The 20,892-nt window shown below is 40.8% G+C and overlaps 1 protein-coding gene across 1 annotated transcript in view; it reads right to left on the reverse strand.

The window, feature by feature from the left end:
* Positions 1 to 20,892, reverse strand: part of LOC125154444 (acyl-coenzyme A synthetase ACSM1, mitochondrial-like) — a 45,312-nt gene that overhangs the window by 9,708 nt on the left and 14,712 nt on the right. Inside the window, exons 3-9 of the mRNA XM_047838775.1 lie at positions 15,566 to 15,776; positions 13,220 to 13,427; positions 11,331 to 11,471; positions 9,140 to 9,299; positions 5,311 to 5,390; positions 2,527 to 2,650; positions 236 to 316 (exon numbers count right to left, since the gene is read on the reverse strand). Of these exons, the coding sequence (XP_047694731.1) occupies positions 236 to 316; positions 2,527 to 2,650; positions 5,311 to 5,390; positions 9,140 to 9,299; positions 11,331 to 11,471; positions 13,220 to 13,427; positions 15,566 to 15,776 (1,005 nt within the window). The remainder of the gene's footprint in view (positions 1 to 235; positions 317 to 2,526; positions 2,651 to 5,310; positions 5,391 to 9,139; positions 9,300 to 11,330; positions 11,472 to 13,219; positions 13,428 to 15,565; positions 15,777 to 20,892) is intronic.

Genomic DNA, 20,892 nt, shown 5'->3' on the forward strand with positions numbered 1-20,892 from the left:
TGTTGTGTGTGAGGCCTCCAGCTGCCAGGCTCAGCTGCATTCCTGCCCAGGATACTGCAGTTCTCAAATGAAGCCTCCCAAGGAAATCAGAGGGAAAATAGGAAGAGAGGAGGAAGGACGGCAACTGGGGCAGGGGAGTGGGGTGGGAACAGCTGGTTCTGTCACCTGGTGTCACACAATTGTCCAATCCCAGCTAAGCCCTAACTATTCCTGGCCAATGTCTTTAGGACCAAACCTGGATGTCAAAGGGGGGGATACTTGTCCCCATGGAACCTGGCTTGATCTTCATTCCCCGTAAAGTGCCACAACTTATTCCCTGTTTACAAAAGAAAGAAAATGGGGTTGGTCAAAGAGTCCTGGCTGATTACAAAGCATAAAGAACTATACACAGCATCCTGGCTCACCAATGTCATTTGATGCTGTGCAAAGAGCTCTTATGAGAAAGCTAGAAGGCCCAGATTCAAGGTAAGGTGCAAGGCATTGACCCAACTCTGGTCTGCAGATGTTCACAGCACCTGTGGGCATGTAATATCAGGTGTGGTGGGCCCACTATATGTCAGACATGTGTCCATTTGCTGGAGGAAGGCCATGAAACCATTAATGTTTACTTGGGGCTGTTGATCAGTGACAGGAACCTAGTCTCAATTATTCAGAGCTGTGTTGAGAGTATTCATATTGTTTGTGTTGTCCCTTCTGCTAGAGAACTGCCCCACCCCCTTTATCTTCCTGATGCACCATATTCCTCCTTTATGGTACTCTAAAATATCATTTTTTCTAAAGTTAAGTCAGACTAGGATTTGTTTCATGGATATGAATCTTCACTCCAGTTGTGTGCCAATTAATCCTCTTTGATTTCTCTTCTGTAAAGGTGGGTAATTATAACACTTACCTCCCAGAGTACCTGGGTGTACGGAAAACCCTTCACCCAGTGCCGGGCACACCAGGTTATGTTCAACAAACAACTACTACCTGCTATTATTCAGCCCCCAAGAAAAGTCAGTTGGGAGATTCTTCTGTAGTATTTTCCCCTCATACTTCCATTGTAGCCAACAGAGCATCATACTTATTTTTGCTTGTCTGTTTCTCTCAGTGGATAACAAGCATCCTGAGAATAGAGACTGCCCCCATTCATTTCTATATCCCACCCCCCAGCATTCTAGTGCAACCCCTGCTTAAATACAAGAGTAACTGCAAGGTGAGTATGTACAAGCGGTTGGACACTGTAGCCAGAGCTTTATATACATCCTTTCATCTCCCTTGTTACAACCCAGAAAGACTGGATAATATTTCCATTTTCGAGCTGGAGAAGCAGAGACTCTGGAAGGTTCAATGCTATGCCTATGGTCTCGAAGCCTGTGATTGGCAAGGCTGAACTGGTGTCTGAGTTCCTGGGAAGGGAAGCTCTTTCCCCTTTGCTATGCTGTTGCTCATAGTACAGGCATATGGAAAATGTTCCATAGACGAGGCAGTAGGTATGAAAGTACATTGAGAAATACAGCACCAGTCAAGTATAAGGGAGTATTCTGTCTATTGTTGCAAATAATTGATGTAAAGGGATGTCATGGGTGTAGGTAGTTCCCATTCCACCACCCTCCACCTTGTCCAAATATAAACTATGAACCATACAAGGACAAACTTGAAATCTTAATATATCTCACCCTGAAGCAGACCAATTAACTGATTATTTAAAAGAATTTTTTTTCCAAAAAAAAAAGTCAGTGAAGTATATTAATAGCCATTTTGCTGCAGCTCCTGAGATGGCAGCCATCCCTCTGTCAGCCTCGGGGATAATAAGGAGGTTGGGGAAGTGGCTCTGTCCAGCAATAGAAGTGGCTTGAGAATGTGTAGGACGAGGGATACCTGCCCCCACTATCATTGATAAAGTTGTTGTGGTTTACAACATGCATGATACTCTGAATGCCCCACCACATGGCTGCTCAGTGACGCCTTTGAGAATCACACTCTGTGTGTGTGTGTGTGTGTGTGTGTGTGTGTGTGCGTGTGTGTGTGCATGTGTGTTTGGTATATACAGAAAGTCTCTGCTCCCTCCTCCACTCCAGCTAGTGTCCCACAATCAAACCTGTGTGCTGTTCACCGAAACCCCCAGAAATGAACTTCTGGGGCCAACTCCTAGCTGTTGTGGTTGTTACCTTAGGAAGGGATGGTGAAGTGGGCAGAACTTGTGGATGGTGGCCTCCTTGTTACTGGAGAGAACCTCCCATCCCTCCACCCTTGATGAGCTCCATAGAGCTTAATGATCACAGGGACAGTGGCATCATGTCCTTAGACCACTTTCAAAGTCCTCACCCAATAGTTTTCAGCACTGGCCTCTTGACACATTGATTAGCTGTGAATTATCTTTGTGCAAACTGATTTGGGGCAAACTAGCCTAAAACTCTGAAGCCCCATCATCTTCAGGCAATGCTGTGAGCAGAGTGGGGCCTCTGCACACACATGATTCAGTTCCTCTGCTGGGCTTCATGGCTAAGCACATCCTGACTGGCCCAGAAAGGACTGTCTACCTACTGTTTCTGACTGTCCATAGATCTCGTAGAGCAGAACGCCTGTCCGTCTTCTCCACTCCTCTTGCTCCTCTGGCAGCAGAGCCTCCCCACCAGTAACGCAGTGCTCCAGGGTAGGGAACCTGAGACTAAGGGAAAGGCAAGGTATCAACAGAACTTGTGGTCAGGTCTTGGATGCTCTGTCCCAGGCCCAGAGTGTTAAGAGCTCACTCATAGCCTTGCCATCTGGATTATTTATCCTCCTGCTTCCTCATGTCCTTACTTGTCTTTGGGGCAATTTACTGGAGGTCAAAGCCAAGGGAAAGTCACTCATTTCCTGGTGGTTCATATTAACTCTTCTGGCAAGGGGTGGGTGGTGGTGGTGAGGCTAATGGGTTTGGTCAAAAGTTTGGACCAAATTTGGAAGTTGATGTAGAAAGATGGCAAAGACATATTTTTCAGGCCTTGTCTTAACATCCTCTGTGGCTAAGAAGGATATTTTATAAACCATAATGGGTGGAAGATAAGACTTCCCAAAAGCTTGTTAGGATGATAACAGAACTGCACTGCCTTCTATGAAGAGTGGAGTCATGTGAACTGAAGGGCTTTTGTATTTCTGAGCAGAAAATGCAAGTTAAGGGGTGGAAATGAATTGCTCAGGACATCAAGGAAGACCAGGATGAGTGTAGGAAGAGAGAGAAGGGTTGTAGGTAACAGTCCCGAGACAAGGAATTTCAGAAAGAGCAGAAAAGTTGGCTGTCAACATTTGTAGTAGGTACACTGTGTGACATAAATCCTCTTCATTTTCCTCATCAAATTTTCCATAAATGAGACAAAAACAGACATGAAATAATAATGCATTCCTTGAAAGACATGGGGAGAAGCGACTGAGATCTGATTACCAGCTGGCCTGGGGCTGGACCAGGTCAGCTCTTGGGGATGAGAGAGGCAGCAGACATCTTGTCCACCTTTCCATCCTCATCACACTGTCCTGGTGCCTTTAGAGTCAGGGGTGATGGACAGAAGGGCTGGTTTTACTGAGGTGTTTTCTTCATTATTCAGCTTTATTCAAAATAGATAAAATAGGCAGAGTGTGATGCAGTCACTAGTTATGACATGGTTGGATTTTACTGGATTTGGACAAAGATAATCATCTGACGAACACTTCAAAAAGTTGCTAATTATGAGTTTTGAAACACAAACGGAGTCCAACCAGCATGAGGCTTCATTAATAAAATCAAGTTGTGTTTCAGAATTAGCTTTGTAAGAGTAGTCATTAAACACCTTAATATTTATGGGGCGCCTGGGTGGCTCAGTCGGTTAAGCGTCCGAGTTCAGCTCAGGTCACGATCTCGCGATCCGTGAGTTCAAGCCCTGTGTCCGGCTCTGGGCTTGATGGCTCAGAGCCTGGAGCCTACTTCGGATTCTGTGTCTCCCTCTCTCTCTGCCCCTCCCCCGTTCATGCTCTGTCTCTCTCTGTCTCAAAAATAAATAAAAACATTAAAAAAATTTAAAAAAAACTAAAACACCTTAATATTTTAATTCTATATTTAAAACATGTTACTCTGATTTTTGGAGCAACAATTTTAATTTCAGAGTCTTTAAAAGATTCATAAATGCCCATATGTTTCAAAGAGCAGATTCTAGTTTAGCTAAAATTAACTCACAAACATGGGAAAATGCAAAAAGAAAACTATAGGAAGAGAAAACTATGCATCCATCAGATTGACAAAAATGAAAAACTCTGACAATAACAGATGATGCCAATGTGATGGAACAATGGGAATTCTCCTACCTTGCTAGTTGGAGCATAGATGGGTTCAATATCTTGAAAAATTGGGTTGTAGAATGTAGTGTCAGTGTGAACTAGCAATTCTTATTCCAGAAAAATGTGACAGAAATGCACGCTTATATGCACCAGGGTACATGTGCAATAATTCAATGCAGCACTAATCATCAATAACCCCAAAATAAAAACTACCCGAGTGTCCATTAATGGTAGAACTGAAAAAAATATGCAATGTTTTAATACAATGGGATATTATACAGCAATGAAAATTAACTACATCAACATGTAGCAACATACACACATCTTAAAAACATAATGTTGAAAAAAGAAGCCAGGTTGATGGGGGGTGGGAGGGAGGAGAGAGTGGGTGATGGGTATTGAGGAGGGCACCTTTTGGGATGAGCACTGGGTGTTGTATGGAAACCAATTTGTCAATAAATTTCATAAAAAAAAAAGAAGCCAGATATTCCAGAATAATGTATGATTACATGCATAAAGTTCAAAGGAAAGTAAAATATAATAATTTGTTTAGGGTTATTTCCTTAGGAGGTTATCTGTAAGGGAAAATAAGGAAATTAACACCACAAAAGTCAAGATATCAGTTCCTTTAGTGGAGATAGGGAGTCATGAAGATATCTCTGGGGTGTGGGCAATATTCTATTTTTGTGACTCATGTGAGTGGTGACATAGGTGTTTTGTTTTCAACAATTCATTAATCTATAAATTTATGTGTTATGTATTTTTCTGTATGTTTGTCCTTTCATAAGAAAAATTTTCAAAAAATAATAAACCTACAATAATGCAAGACTCACTTAGCATTTCATTTGGATCTCTTAGTCCTACTTTAAGGAATCAATTAGACTGACTAATGATAATTAGTCAACACTTAACTTACCACACACACACCTGCACACCCCTCAAAGAACCACAGTTAAAAAGTCAGATCACAGTAGGTTGGATTCCTTAAATTCCTACCCAAAGATTGTTATGACCAGCCAGCCACCACCACTTCTACCATACCTGGTAGAAATCTGCTGTAGAATCATTCGATACACAGCTGGCGCAGCAAGGCACAGGGTGATGGGGTATTTGAACAATGTCTAGAAAGTGAGGAGAGAAGGAATTTTATTCTTATAGTAAGGATTTAAAATATAGGCTATTAACATTTTAATTCGGATCTCCCCTGTAAGACAGCCCAGTAGTCATTTGTTACTTTTTTCAATATACCTATATTGAGCATGACTTTTGTGCATAGCATGTATCAGGCACTGTTGGGGGGAATGAAAAAAGAGTTTGATAATATTCCAACTGGGAGTTTGTACTAATAATAGAGGAGATAAAACAAGACTCAAATGGTAAGGCAGAAATTGGTAGATGTCATAAGAGATACTGGAAGGAGAACTTAGCATAGGGAAATACTCCTTCTGATTGGGTGATCCAGGGACCTCATGGAACAGGTGGCATTTAGTTGTGGTATTTAACAAATGGATATGGTCTCTATAGGCAGAGGAATGGAGAAGGTTCTTGCAGGTAGAACGAGTAACAGGAGCAAAGTCTCCAGGGTTGAAGAAACACTTAGGTATAGTCAAAAGATGGTTTATTTAGACAGGAGAGGCACAAGAAGTAACTTTAGGAAGTCTGAGGTTAGATTTAGACAGGTGAAGGGCAGGAAGTAAATTGAGGATGATTGACCTTAGTTGGAGATCAGATAGAGTCTAAAATGTCTGGTATTCACCATCGTTTTGCTAGAAGTGGGAGTCTTTCAGTTTCGGATCAGGGTGGAGATACCCTGGGAGGGCAAGAATACTGAAGAGGAGAGAATGTGGGTTTGGGGTCTGCCTGCCTGACTTCAATCCTGTTACTTAATTCCTCTGCAATTCTGTTCCCTTATTTGTAAAATGGGAATATATATACCTTCCATGCAGAACCATAGGGAAGAGGAATGGGCAGAGAGAGAGAGAATCTCAAGCAGCTTCTCTGCTCAATGTGGAGCCTGACACAGAGCTCGATCCCAGAACCCTGGGATCATGACCTGAGCCAACATCAAGAGTCAGTCACTCAGCCAACTGAGCCACCTAGGGGCGCCAGTCCCTCTCTTTCTGAGTCCAATCAACTTCCTTCCTTCTTTCTTTCTTTCCTTCCTTCCTTCCTTCCTTCCTTCCATCCGTCTGTCCTTCCTCCCTCCCTCCCTTCCTTTGTTCATTCATTCCTTCCTTTCTTGTCTCCCTGTCTTTCTTTCCAGTATAATTAACGTACAGTGTTATATTAGTTTCAGATGTACAATATACTGATTCAACAATTCTATGTATGACTCATTGCTCATCACGAGAAATATATTCTTAATCCCCTTCACCTATTTCACCCGTCCCCCCCACTTCCCCTCTGGTAACCATCAGTTTATTCTATATAGTTAAGAGTCTGTTTTTTGGTCTCTTTTTTCTCTTTGTTCCTTTTGTTTCTTAAATTCCGTATGAGTAAAATCATATGGTATTTGTCTTTCTCTTACTGATTTAGCATTATACCCTCTAGATCCATCCAAGGTGTTGAAAATGGCAAGATTTCATTATTTTTTATGGCTGAGTAATATTCCATTATATATATAGACACACATACATATACCACATCTTCTTTATCCATTTATCTATGGATGAACACTTGATCTGCTTCCATAATGTGGCTATTGTAAATAATGCTGCAATAAATATGGGGGTGCATATATCCTTTGGAAATAGTGTTTGCATATTATTTGAGTAGACACTCACTAGTACAATTAATGAGTCATGTGGTAATTCTATTTTTAATTTTTTGAGGAACTCCATACTGTTTTCCACAGTGGCTACACCAGCTTGCACTCCTACCAAACAGTGCATGATGGTTGCTTTTTTTCCACATCCTCGCCAACACCTGTTGTTTGTCGTCTTTTTGATTTTAGCCATTCTGACAGGTGTGGGGTTATATCTCTTTGTGGTTTTGATTTATATTTCCCTGACAAGGAGTGATGGTGAGCATCTTTTCATGTGTCTGTTGGCCATCTGGATTTCTTCTTTAGAGAAATGTCTGCTCATGTCCTGCTCATTTTTTTAAGTAGGTTTCACTCCCAGCATGGAGCCCAATGTGGGGCTTAAACTCACAACCCTGACATCAAGACCTGAGCTGAAATCAAGAGTAGGACACTTAACTGACTAGGCCACCGAGGCGCCCCAAAAGTGAAAAATAAATCAAAATAATTAAACTTTCAAATGCTGCTGTTTGTGTCTTCGTGTGTGTGTGTGTGTATGTGTGTGTGTATGTAAATTTGTGTAATTAATAATTTGAACTAATTCAAGCTTAAAACACACTGAGACCTTGGAGACACCCATGTACTAGTGGAGGAGGGGAGGGGAAAGGTGGATTTGGTGTTCTTTGTGCAGCTGTAAGCCTCAGAGACTGGCAGGATGTGAGCAGTGAACAATGATGGAGAGGCAGATATTGGCATGAGGTGAGGAATGAGAAATGGGAAATGTAGTCTGACATGCTGGAGGGATCATCAGATGGACCTGGGGTAGAAAAACAAGGGGGAATTTGCATGGAGGGAGAAGACTAGACCCAAGGTACAGTTTTGAAAGCCTCTTGAATGGATGCCCATGCTGGTGAAATGGAAGTAGAGGAGATTTTTTAGAAGGAAGAAGGGTGAGGACAAACGCTTGTAGGGCTGCAGTGTTTAGGAGTAAGGTGGGTGAAGAGGATGTGGCTGGAGCAAGCGGAGAATGTTCTACGGAGAAATTTGATACCAAGGGAGGAAAGACTGGGTTGGTCCAGTGTGTAGCCAGGTAAAGGGAAGGTATTTTTCAGGATGAGGAACTTTGAACATGTTTATGGACTAAGGGGGAGTACAGTTCATGAAGATGAAGAGGTTGAAAACACAGGAGAAAAGAGTTAATGGATGATAGATTAATGGAGACGGGGAAGTGAGGGGTTGAAAATACAGGAGAAAAGGTTTAATGGATGCAAGATTAATGAGAAGGGCTCCTAACAGAAGGACAGAGAAAAGAACAAGATCTGCAGGGGCTGTGGGGAGGGGACTGAACTTTGAGAGGTGGAGGGGCAGGTCTACCGCTGAGATGGAAAACACATTTTCAGGTGAATGGAAGTACAATGAGAGGGTTCACACGGGTGACTTGAGTTATTACTGTGAGATACACCTAACAGGAACAGCAGCCATCACTGCATGCCGGGTGCCTCTGAGTGCCAACTCAGGGCTAAGCACTTCACCCACTTCTCCTGTACCATCTCATTTATATTTCAACAATTTTGTGACATAGGAATTATTAAAACTCCCATTTTACAGATGAGGAAACTGAGGCTCACAGTAGCAAGTAAACCACAAATAAATGTCAAATTGGCATGAGAAGCCAGATTTGCATTTTCTAGGGGCTCTGTTTTTAAACCCTTCATTAAATTGAGCAACTGCAATAACAACAACAAAACACGTACACACACACACACACACACACACACACGCACCAGCTATCTGGTCTGGCAGATACAGGGTCCAGGATCCAGGAGACATGAGCTTTCTCTGGTTGGTTTAATCTCTTAAAATGTTTATTCAGGGTTCCAAGCCCACAAAATCTGATCTATAGGCCTGGGGAAGGGCTTGGAATATGTATTTTCTTCAAGGTTTCATGTAGTGTTATTCTTATACAGTAACTAATTCAGTGTTCTGCACTTTGAGAAACCCAGAACCAGGGTTATATTACACTAATGAGACTTTTTGCTAAATAAAATATTTCTCAGCAGGCCAGCTTTTGAGTTTGAAACATGAGTTTCTTCTAGGAGTTTGTTGATAGTGGAAGGTTTGTCTTCTTACCTGTTGAATGACCTTGGGGTCAAACTGGGGCAGATGATGGATGAAGAGTGTAGACCCTGATGTCCATGGTTCAAACATGCACCCCAAGACAGCCAGAATCCAGCCTGGGTCCGAAATGCACCACAAGACATCAGATGTCTTCAGTTGTAGAAATTTCCTGCTAACTCCAAAATACAGTGACTTCAGCTAGGTGATCATGAGAATGTGATCAAGGGCTGGGGACTCTGATTTTCAGGGGTGACCCACCTCTCATTCTCAGTGCATGTGGTTTGAGTGGGCTCCAGACACACTCCCACCCCAGGTCCCTAAAGCATGCCAAATCCTATTTTCTGGTCATGTGTGATTTCAATGGGTTTAGTTATAATGATCCTTAAGGCTGGGAATTGACTCTGTTACTTATATAGTCCTAGGTAATGCTGGCAGTAATTTGGGCATAACAAGGGATAAGCCTTTCTTAGAAGAGCAACAAAACACATCAGATGGAGAGATAAAAACCTGATCCAGAGACTCTAGCTATGTCTGAAGCCAAAGCCTGGAGTGCCCTGCCTCATAATCCAATAAATTCCTTTATTCACTTTTAGGCTTAAAGAGGTTGAGATTGGGCTTTCTGTCATTTATGATGGAGAAAGAGAGAGAGGGAGAGAGAGATAGAAATAAAGAAAGAGAGAGAAAGACCCCTAATTAATACCCCATCTTGGCAAGGACTGGAAACAATTATCCAATAGGCAATAATTAGAAAGCGGGGTGGGAAAGGTTTCTCATGTCTCTATCCTATCTTAGTGATTCTGAGGGATGTCTATGTGCATAATTCCTTGAGAAAACACAATCCTCCCATAGCTATGGGAGCTTTACTAACTATTTATTATTAGTAATAGTTTACTATTTACTAAACTATGGCTTTGAGGAGCTTTACTATTAACAGGAGCTTTACTAACTATTTACTATTAACTTTAATAAACAATCCACCCTCCCTCATCCCAGCCCTCTTAGGATTGTGGCTCACCCACAGAATACTACTAGCTGGGAAGACCTGTCTTCTCAGTTTCAGACCCAACTACCCACTGAACATCTCTTCTGCAGTGTCCCTCAGGCACCTCAAACCCAGCAGATCCTAACCCCTTCTGCTTCCCTTCATCTTGCAGCCACAGTGATCTTTTCAAAACACAAATCTGATCAGGTCTTTCCCTTGCTAAAATACATCCCATTACTCCAATACCTCTCCATCATCTGCCTAAAAAACTCTAAACTCTACACCAAGGCCCACAAGATCCTGAGCCCTGCTCACTGGTTCCCAACTCCTCCCATATGTCTCTTACCCCACACCCTGAGCACCAGCTATCCTCAAGTGTCTGTAGTTCTATAATGCTACTTTTAATATCTTTGTGCCTGTGCTCTTGTTATTCAGACTGCACAGAAAGCCTCTGCCTTCTTTCCACCCCTATTCCTCCAGAGTTTCGCTACTCAATTGCTACCATTGCAAACTGCTGCATCTGCACAGATAGTCACTGTCCACAAAAAGCCTTGTCTGCCCTCTGGTCTGGTTAATAAGTTAGAAAATATATAGAACTTGATCTGGTGTGAATATTACTATCTGAGGTAGGGACAGATGGGAGAAGAGGCTCAGTTAAACGTTGATTAAGTGATTAACCCAAGGCTACAGCTTCAGCCTCTATGACTGTTTGTTCTAGGTCAGGGGGAGTGGCATGTTGTGGCTTGGTTCCAGGTATTCTTTTTCCTGAGAGCTCACGACTGGGTAACTCCAAGTTTCATGTGTTCATAACTGGGAAGAGGAAAGGACCTGCCACTTCAGGTGGCATTGTTCAAACATTGTATCTTTTACCACCAAACCCTGAGTCAATTGAGAGGGACACAATGGCTTGTCATTTGTGTGGTTTGCTGAATGCGGGCACACATTTCCTACACACCTCTTGTTAAGGTGCTCAGGCAGGACCTAAATGTGCCTCCTTTGTCATCAGAGGCCTCTGTCAGCAAACCGTTAGCATTCCAAGTGTCTACATCTCAAGACTCTCAGGAGTCTGAACCAAAGAGCCCAGAGGGAAGAAACAGGATGGAGTCAATTCTACTTAGAGCTCTTTTCCCAACACACGTGTGCTCACACACACACATGCACACATACACACACCACCCCATATCTGTGGCCCAGCATCTAAGTCAGTGCCTTCTTTCCTACCATGAAGGCAGAGAGGATCGCAAGGCAAGTCCATGACTGTGTTTCGCCATCTTGGGAAGGCCTGTTGTCCCACTGGTGAAGAAGATGGCCATTGGGTCCAGCGTCTTTGACTTAATACAGGTGTGATCTGGGGATGCTGATCTGCAAAGGGATTCAGTACAAAAGGGGAGAAGTCATGTTTCCTGCTTTGGGATCCCCGGGGATCCAATATGAGGGGATTGGAGTCAGAAAAATGGAGGTTTACAACACTGGAGGAAAAACCAGTTCTCCTTGTATTAAGAATCAAACGGAATTTGTGAGTGACTTGGATAAGTAGACTGACATTTATTCATTTACAAAAGGGGGGAAATATAGTGGAATATTTTTAACGTAACAAACATTGAAATAGCACTTACTATCTTTCAGGCACTGCTCTAAGTGACTTACAAATAAGAACTCATTCAATCTTCAGAGCAACCCTAAAAGAGAAGTACTGCTTTTATTGTGCCCATTTTGTGGAGGAGGAAACTGAGGCTCAGAAAGGTTACATTACTTGCCTGAAGACATTTGGCCAGCATGTGGCACAGCCAGGATTCAAATTCAGTCTGATTCACAGACTGTGCTCTTAACCACACTGCTAAGCTTGTTTTTTTTTTTTTTTATATGAAGTAGCTTTATAGGAATTTAACCCCATAATCTTGGCTATGAGGGGCAGGGAAAAGAAAATGAGGGAGAGTAAAAGAAACATAAATGCACATCTGTCCTGGTGTAAACTTGAGATGGTAGGTAAGCCTGAAGTCCCCCCGGTGTGCCTTGATTCTTGGGGGCTTCAGAATTGACAGTTTCTCCTTTGGGTCTATGCTTATAAATGCCAATTCCCTATGGTGTTCAATCATAGTAACTGCAAATGATCCCAAGGCTGCCAGTAACACCAACTCTTGCTGAGAAATGGTACCATATTGACTTTTGGCAATTTAAGGGAATCTAAAGAATATCCTTTTTTAAATCTTTTTATTTTAAAGAGAGAGAGAGACAGAGAAACAGAGAATCTTAAGTAGGCTTCACATTCAGCACAGAGCCCAATGCGGGGCTCAGTACCACAATCCTGGGATCATGACCTGAGCTGATATCAGGTTAGATGCTCAACTGTCTGGGTCACCCAGGCACCCCAAGAATATTCTTTATTTAAGCCATTTTCTTTTAGTTCTCTGACTTTAAAATCCAGTGTAAGATGTGACTTCAGCCTAATATTTGCTTTTTGAGGCTGAAGTAAAGAACTTTCAAAACTGAGGGGTTACTTTAAGAAAACAAACACAGCATGGTTTTCAGGTGATAGAAAAAATGTCTAAAGGTTTACAGAATCAGAGTTGTTGGTGGAAGGGGTCTTTCTTACTTCCAACACTTCCCTAACTTTCCCTGGGAGGTGTCCTTAAAGCTATGCAGCACCTGAGAGATGGAAATTGTTTGTTCCCCCAGCTGACTACCAGCCACAGACTCAATTTTTCTTGCAGTCTCAAGTTTCCCTTAAAAATTCATCTTGTACGTTCATTCAACCTCTTCATATATTTGTTTGTTATATAAAAATAATATTTCAGATTCCCTACCTACAAGGAAGATTCAACACAATAACCCTCTGACTCATCTCATTTGCACTAAAGTGTTTAGACTGTAGTGACAGAGGCATAGAATTTCAATACTCTTATTTTACAAATAAAGCAACTGCATCCAAGAGAGGGGAAGGAACCAGCCCAGGGTCACAAAACAAATCGGGGGCACAGCTGGGAAGAGAAGTCTTCTGGCATCAGTCCAGGTGACCTTCTCCCACTGAATGTTTGTCTACCAGCACTTGGGAGTGAATGCTCTTCTCTTGCCCTTCCTTAGAAAACACATTCATCAGATCTGAAACTTACTTAATCAGCGATCGGAAGTCCAGCCACCCGTGATGGCTATGGTCAGACACCAGGAGCTTTGTTTTCAGAGCAGGACACTCAGAAACTAGGGAATCCACCTCTGGGGCAAGGGTATCTGTGGTCATGATGCCCTGGGCTTTAGACACTTGTAATCGGTAGAGAATGTCCTTGGCTTTCATCTGGGTGGTTCCTGGCATGAAGATTATTCCTGGGGATGAAAAAAGGAACTTTTGGGTTTCAGGCCTGGCTTATCTGCATAGAAATCTGCTAGCTTCTTGCTGTGCAAAGTATGGTCCATGGACCAGTACCATCAGCACCACAAAAATCTCATGCCCCATCCCAAACTACTGAATCAGAATTTGCACTTTAAGAAACTCTCCAAGGGATTCCTATGTATATTGAAATTTGAAAAGCCTGACCTAACCTTCTTCTACTCTAGGTGGATCAAGCCAGTAGACAGGTGAATCCTACTTTAGGACTGGGACTACAGACTATGGACACAAGTAGTACAGTGTCTTTGACACCAGGTTTAGCTGTATCCCTGCCTCCATTTTTCTCCTCTCACTTCCTCCTCTTTCAGTCCCTTGTGTCATCTTGAACCTCCTCTCTTTTCTACATTCCTCATACCCAAATTTAACTACATTATCCTTTTAACTTTCCTACACTCCCTTCCATCTTCCATCACCAACAGTTAGTTCAGGTCTTTGTGTGCCTCTACTGGGTTCTAATCTCTCCACCAGATGGCTCATCCTGAATCTTGCTACCACCTACCTTCCATTTTATTACCTGTTCAGGTTCCACAGAACACTGACTTCCCCCTCTGCTTTTCTTCTCTTCACCAGCCCCTGTGCCCTCTCTCCAGGAAAGCACCATACTCTGAACACCCAACAGTGAAGGCACTGCCCACCCTCCACCTTTTCCTCTTACAAATCTATTCCCTATTACAAGATGCCTATTCTTCACACAGACTTCTCCTGACTCTAAGTTTTTGCATGTCTTATGCCCATTCTTGGACTCTCCTTCCTTTGCTTCTATTCTTCTTTTATTCTATCCCAGAGCACTCAGCTCTTGTCTTGGATTTCCTATGTGCCATCTCTCAGCTCTACAGATGACATGGCTTCTCTGTACTCTCTCTGCTGTTGCTGTTAATTCTTGATTCCACATGACCTTGATGGATTAATGTAGGGTTTTATTTGTGAGGAAATATATCACCATGCATTTTAAAGCAATTAAAAAAAAATTCTGGAGTCCCACACCAATTCTACATTATATAGATACATAAATATGCAATTAAAAGGGGGAAGGGAAATCTCCACAGAATAAATGTGGAGGGAATAATACAATTAGAAAATTCTCATATAAAACCACCATAATAATATTCAATTCAATCAAGAATAATCAATGGATTCTCATGTAATAGGGTGAAAGACAGTTGGGGAACAGGATATTCACACAGTCTCAAAAGTATTACAGTACAGATTACTTAACAATTACAAAGGGAAATTGTGCCTTACAAAAGTGTTTGTAAATAATATCATCGATGATAGGACAAACCGACTTCATGTATCTCCTGATGTAAAGCATTGAGATAAGCATGTTGTCTTTTTAGTACTCCTACTAAAAATGTTTATCTGAATATAATCTTGAAAAAAGAGTCAGAAATACAAATTTTGTGGGACCTTCTGAAAAACAACTGGCTTAGACATTTCCAAGATGTTGTCATGCAGAAAAGTTTAGATTAACAGAGATTGAGGAGACCTTACAATGTAATGCAATGCATGACCTTCTATCAGATTTTGGATTTAAACAAACAAAAAATGGGTATAAAATACACTGTTGGGACAATTAAAGAATTCTGGCCACGGATATACATTATATCAAAGTTATACTTCTTGTGTGATAACTCTGTTGTGGTTATGTGAGGAGAATTTCATGGATCATAGCAGATGCATGCTCCAGGGTTTATGGGTGTTTATCTGGTGTTTATGGATGCCACAATGTCTGCAGCTGATACTTAAATGTCTCAGTGTGGGAGGGGAGCAAAATGTTAACAACTGATGTTTTTTTAAAAAAAATGAAACTGTGCAAGAGAAAGTGTGTGTGTGTGTGTGTGTGTGTGTGTTTATGTGTCTGTGTCTGTGTATGAATTAGAGAGTGATGACATTGTGTTTGAGGGTGTATAAGTTGAGGAAGACAGAGAGAAGTAGCAAACGAATATTTGAAGGAGTCTGAGAAAGAAAAAGACTATGAAGAATAAGAAAAAGGGGCAGGGAAAAGTTAATATTTCAGGACCCATTGGCTCCAGGCTAGACCTAAAGTCTGTTGGGGTCTCTTTGGGTCACTGACCTGCTCGGATGCAGCCTATGACCACCAGCCACCACTCGGGCACTCGAGGCAGGATCAAGGCTAGACGGTCTCCCTGCTGCAGGCCGCAGGTCTGGGTGAAGACGTTGGCTGCACGGCGGGATAAGTCTGTCATCTCTCTGAAACTCCACTTCACTTCATCACCTTGATTATTCACCCACCACAGGGCTGGGTTTGGACCTCTCTTGCCCTCCTGGTCAAGATCATACATCATGTGTTATTTCCTATGTTAAAGGAAAAGGGCACTTATTTGGCCAGCCCACTACCTTAGCTACATGAAAATGTAGCTCAAGAACTGAGATCCAATTTTAAAGCATTTATAGAATGAAGGGAAGTGGGTAGGGTATGATCCAGCCACCTTCTTCTGGTCTACTGTAACTACCTCCTCTCAAGTCACATAAAACCAGGAATAGTTCCATGTTACCTATTAAAACCTTAAAATTGCATTCCCCATGTGTCTGTCTTAGTTCCACATAGATGGTATGTTTCCTCTGTGCTTCAGTTTTATCATCTATGAAATGGGTACAATACTACCTAGAAAGTAGTAAAGTTTAAATTAGTTATTTAAAGAGGTGAAATGTATATGATAGTGCCTGGGAACATAGTAGGTACTCAATGAAATTATTATCATTATTGGGGCACTTGGGTGGCTCAGTCAGTTGAGCGCCCGACTTCGGCTCAGGTCATGATCTCATGGTTCATGAGTTGGAACCCGGTATTAGGCTCACTGCTTTCAGCGCACAACTGGCTGCTTCAGATGCTCTGTTTCCCTCTCTCTCTGCTCCTCCCCAACATACATACTCTCTCTCTCTCTGTCTCTCTCTCTCTCTCTCTGTCTCTCTCTCTCTCAAAAACAAACATTAAAATAAATTACTATCATTATTGCCATTATTACAACAAAAGAAGAGACTAATTTAATTCCTGAATGTTTGGGGGAATTTATTTTTAAAATTAACGTACCTCTGGAGGTGAAATAAGCAAGAAGGCAGACCTGGGAGCTCCAAGGTGGCCTTTGTTTCCTCACAGAAACGTCAAGTAAACAACAGACTACAATAGCTATGTAGAAACTCTAGAAATAGTCAAGGATCTGCAGCAAATTAATGCCCAAACAATAAAAAATTCCTACTCTAAATGGTAAGAAATTCTAGGTTGTTTTCTGCTGCTTACCCTTGTCCCATCCCCTCTCTTGTGTTGTACAGTATGGTCAGGAGGAAGCCACCCAATTTGCAGCCCCTGTCTTGGAATTTGTTTCAGTATTCTGCCCTGTGTGGAGGCTGCCTGAGAGACTGGTTTCTGCCTCATCTGAATCAGAGCTCAGATAGGAATTGTGACATAGTTTGAATATCAGACTGGAGGTGGGTGAAAGCAGTGGCAGATGCCACACTGAGTGAAAACTGTAGAACTGTGGCCACCTTGGAGGGAGACTACAGGCAGAGGAGGACAATAAAACATTTGAGCCCCAAGAAGAAGCAGATATGAGACTTTTAATGCAATTAAAACATATAAAAGCAGTATCATGTCTGGGAAATTTGAGAAAAAAACACACATGCACAGGCCTAGGAAAGACACATGCCCAAGACCTGAAGATCTAAGAAGACCTTAAGTTTTCATACTGGTCAGATTACTGGAGGGCTTTCTCTGCATGAAGTTAGGCTGCAAAGACAGACAGAGGTGGCTACTTTTTTCAAATGTCCAGTTTTCAACAACAGATCACAAGGCCATGTTGCCCATTCAAAGGAACAAAACAAATTTCCAGAAACTTACCCTAAAGGGACACAGGTTTCAGTTATTAGACAGACACTTTAAAATGATCGTCTTAACTATCCTGAAAGTGCTGAAGGAAAACAGACAAAGAACCAAAGCAAATCAGAAAAGCAATATATGAACACAATGAGAATACCAACAGAGATAGAAATTATAAAAGAGAACCAAACAGAAACTGCGGATCTGAAAAATACAATAACTGAATTGAAAACTTTATGAGAAGGATTCAACAGCAGATCCAAGCAGGAAGAAGAAAGAGTCAGTAAACTTGAACACAAGTCATTTTAAATTATGGAGTCAGAGAAGCAAAGAGAAAAAAAAACAATAAAGAAAAGTAAACAGAGCCCAAAGCACATAGTATACAAACAAGCAGAGCAACATACACATTATGGGAGTCCTAGAAGAAGAGACAAAAGGAGCCATCAGCTTATTTGAAGAAACAATGGCTGAAAAAAAGCAAAAGCTTATTTGTATTAAATACAAATTTATATAGTAGTGTTCATTCATTCATTCGTTCATTCATTCATTACATGGATGTACAAATACAAGAGGCTCAAACAATTCCAAGAAAACCCAGAGAGATCCATACAGAGACACATAATCAAACGAAAAAGCCAAAGACAGAATCCTGAAAGCAGAAAAAAAAAAAAAAAAAAAAAAAAAAGTGACTCATCATGCATAAGGAATCCTCAATAAGATTATTAGTGGCAGGCCAGAAGACCCACCAAATAAGTAGGATTACATATTTGACGTGATGGGTAAAAAGGTGTCAATCAACAACTTCTATATTTGGCAATCCCCATGAAAATAACACCAGCATTCTTCAGAGAGCTAGGACAAAAATCCTAAAATTTGTATGGAACCAGGAAAGACCCCAAATAGCCAAAGCAATCCTGAAAAAGAAAACCAAAACTGGAGGTATCACAATCCCAGACTTCAAAATGTATTACAAATCTGTAATCATCAAGACAGTATGGTACTGGCACTAAAACAGACACCCAGATCAATTGAATGCAATAGAAAACCTAAAAATGGACCCACAAACATATGGCCAACTAATCTTTGACAAAGCAGGAAAGTATATCCAAGGGAAAAAAGACAATCTCTTCAGCAAATGTTGCTGGGAAAACTGGACAGTGACATGCAGAAAAATGACCCTGGACCACTTTTGTACACCATACAAAAAACTAAACTCAAAATGGATAAAAAACCCAAACATAAGACAGGAAGCCATCAAAATCCTCAAGGAGAAAGCAGGCAAAAACCTTTTTGACCTCAGTCGCAGCAACTTCTTACTCAACATGTCTCCAGAGGCAAGGGAAACAAAAACAAAAATGAACTATTGGGAACTCATCAAAATAAAAAGCTTCTGCACAGTGAAGGAAACAACCAGCAAAACTAAAAGGCAACTGACAGAATGGGAGAAGATATTTGCAAATGACATATCAGATAAAGGGTTAGTATCCAAAATCTATAAAGAACTTCTCAAACTCAACACCCAAAAAACAAATAATCCAGTGAAGAAATGGGCAAAAGACATGAATAGACACTTTTCCAAAGAAGACATCCAGATGGCCAGCAGACACATGAAAAAATGCTCAACATCACTCATCATCAGGGAAATACAAATCAAAACCACAATGAGATACCACCTCACGCCTGTCAGAAGGGCTAACATTAACAACTCAGGCAACAACAGATGTTGGTGAGGATGTGGAGAAAGAGGATCTCTTTCACACTGCTGGTGAGAATCCAAACTGGTGCAGCCACTCTGGAAAACAGTCTGGAGTTTCCTCAAAAAATTAAAAATAGAACTACACTACAACCCAGTCATTGCACTACTAGGTATTTATCCAAGGGATATAGGTGTTTTGAAAGGGCATATTCACCCCAATGTTTACAGTAGTGCTATGAACAATAGCCAAAGTATGGAAAGAGCCCAAATGTCCATTGATGGATGAATGGATAAAGAAGATGTGGTATATATATACACACACACACACACACAATGGAGTATTACTTGGCAATCAAAAAGAATGAAATCTTGTCATTTGCAATTACATGGATAGAATTAGAGAGTATTATGCTAAGTGAAATTAGCCAGTCATAGAAAGACAAATATCATTTGACTTCACTCATATGATGATTTAAGATTCAAAACAGATGAACAAAAGGAAGGGAGGCAAAAACAATATAAAAACAGGGAGGGGGCAAAACATAAGAGATTCTTAAATATAGAGACAAACAAAAAATTGCTGGAGGGGCTGTGGGAGGGGGGATGGGCTAAATGTGTAAGGGGCATTAAGGAATCTACTCCTGAAATCGATGTGCTATTTGCTAACTAACTTGAATGTAAATTTAAAAATAATTAATTAATTAAAAAAAAGAAGAAATTCTCTATTTGGCAAAACTGTCCTTCAAAAATGAGGGAGAAATTATGTCATTCTCAGATAAACAAAAATTGAGGGAGTCCATTATGGTTAAACTTTGTCTATAAGAAATACTAAAAGGGGACACCTGGGTGGCTCAATTGGTTAAGCAAACAATTTTGCCTCAGGTCATGATGTCATGGTCCATGAGTTTGAGCCCTGAGTCAGGCTCTGTGCTGACAGCTCAGAGCCTGGAGCCTACTTCAGATTCTGTGTCTCCGTCTCACTTTTCCCCTCCCCTGCTCGTACTCTGTCTCTCTCTCTCTCTCAAAAATAAAACATTAAAACATTTTTTAATTAAAAAAAAAAGCCTAAAAGGAGTCCAATTTGAAATAAAAGGATGTTACAGAGTAGCCTGAATACAAAAACCTAAAGTTCTTTGATAAAATACGTGGACAAATATAAAAACAAGTATTATTACAATTTTGATTTGAAACTCCATTTTTTATTCTTTCACAGTATTTAAAAGACAAAAGCATAAAAAATAATTATAAGTCTATGTTAATGAGTACACAATATATAAATATCTAATTTGTGATATCAATAAAACAACATGGGGAGGTAAGAGGGAGCTGGAAAAAATTAGGATTTCTGTATGCAAATAAAGTTGTTACTAGTTTAAAATAGATTATTATAACTTTAGGATGTTATATGTACTCCTCATAATAAGCACAGAAATTATCTACAGTATATATACAAAAGGAAATGAGAAGGGACTGAAGGCATATTACAAAAAAATTAACTAAAGACAAAGAAAGGCAGTAAGGGAGGAAATGAGGAACCAAAAGCTATGACATCAAGAAAACAATTAACAATACAGCAATAGTAAGTTCTTCCTTATCAGCAATAACTTTAAATGGATGTGCACTAAACTCCCCAGTCTAAAGACATAAACTGGCAGAATGTATTAAAAATGAAAAAAGAATCCAACTATATTCTGTCTACAAAATTGCTATTTCCACATGATAGATTATGATAAAAAACCATCAAACAACTTGCAGAAATTGTTTTGGAATAATAATTTCACAATACAATATTAATTAAAAAGAGCAAAACCATATTTACATTATAATCCAAATGTATATAGTAGTAACCATTCATTTGTTCAATTAATAT

This window comes from Prionailurus viverrinus, chromosome E3 (genome assembly GCF_022837055.1).
Source record: "Prionailurus viverrinus isolate Anna chromosome E3, UM_Priviv_1.0, whole genome shotgun sequence".
Lineage (NCBI taxonomy): Eukaryota > Metazoa > Chordata > Mammalia > Carnivora > Felidae > Prionailurus > Prionailurus viverrinus.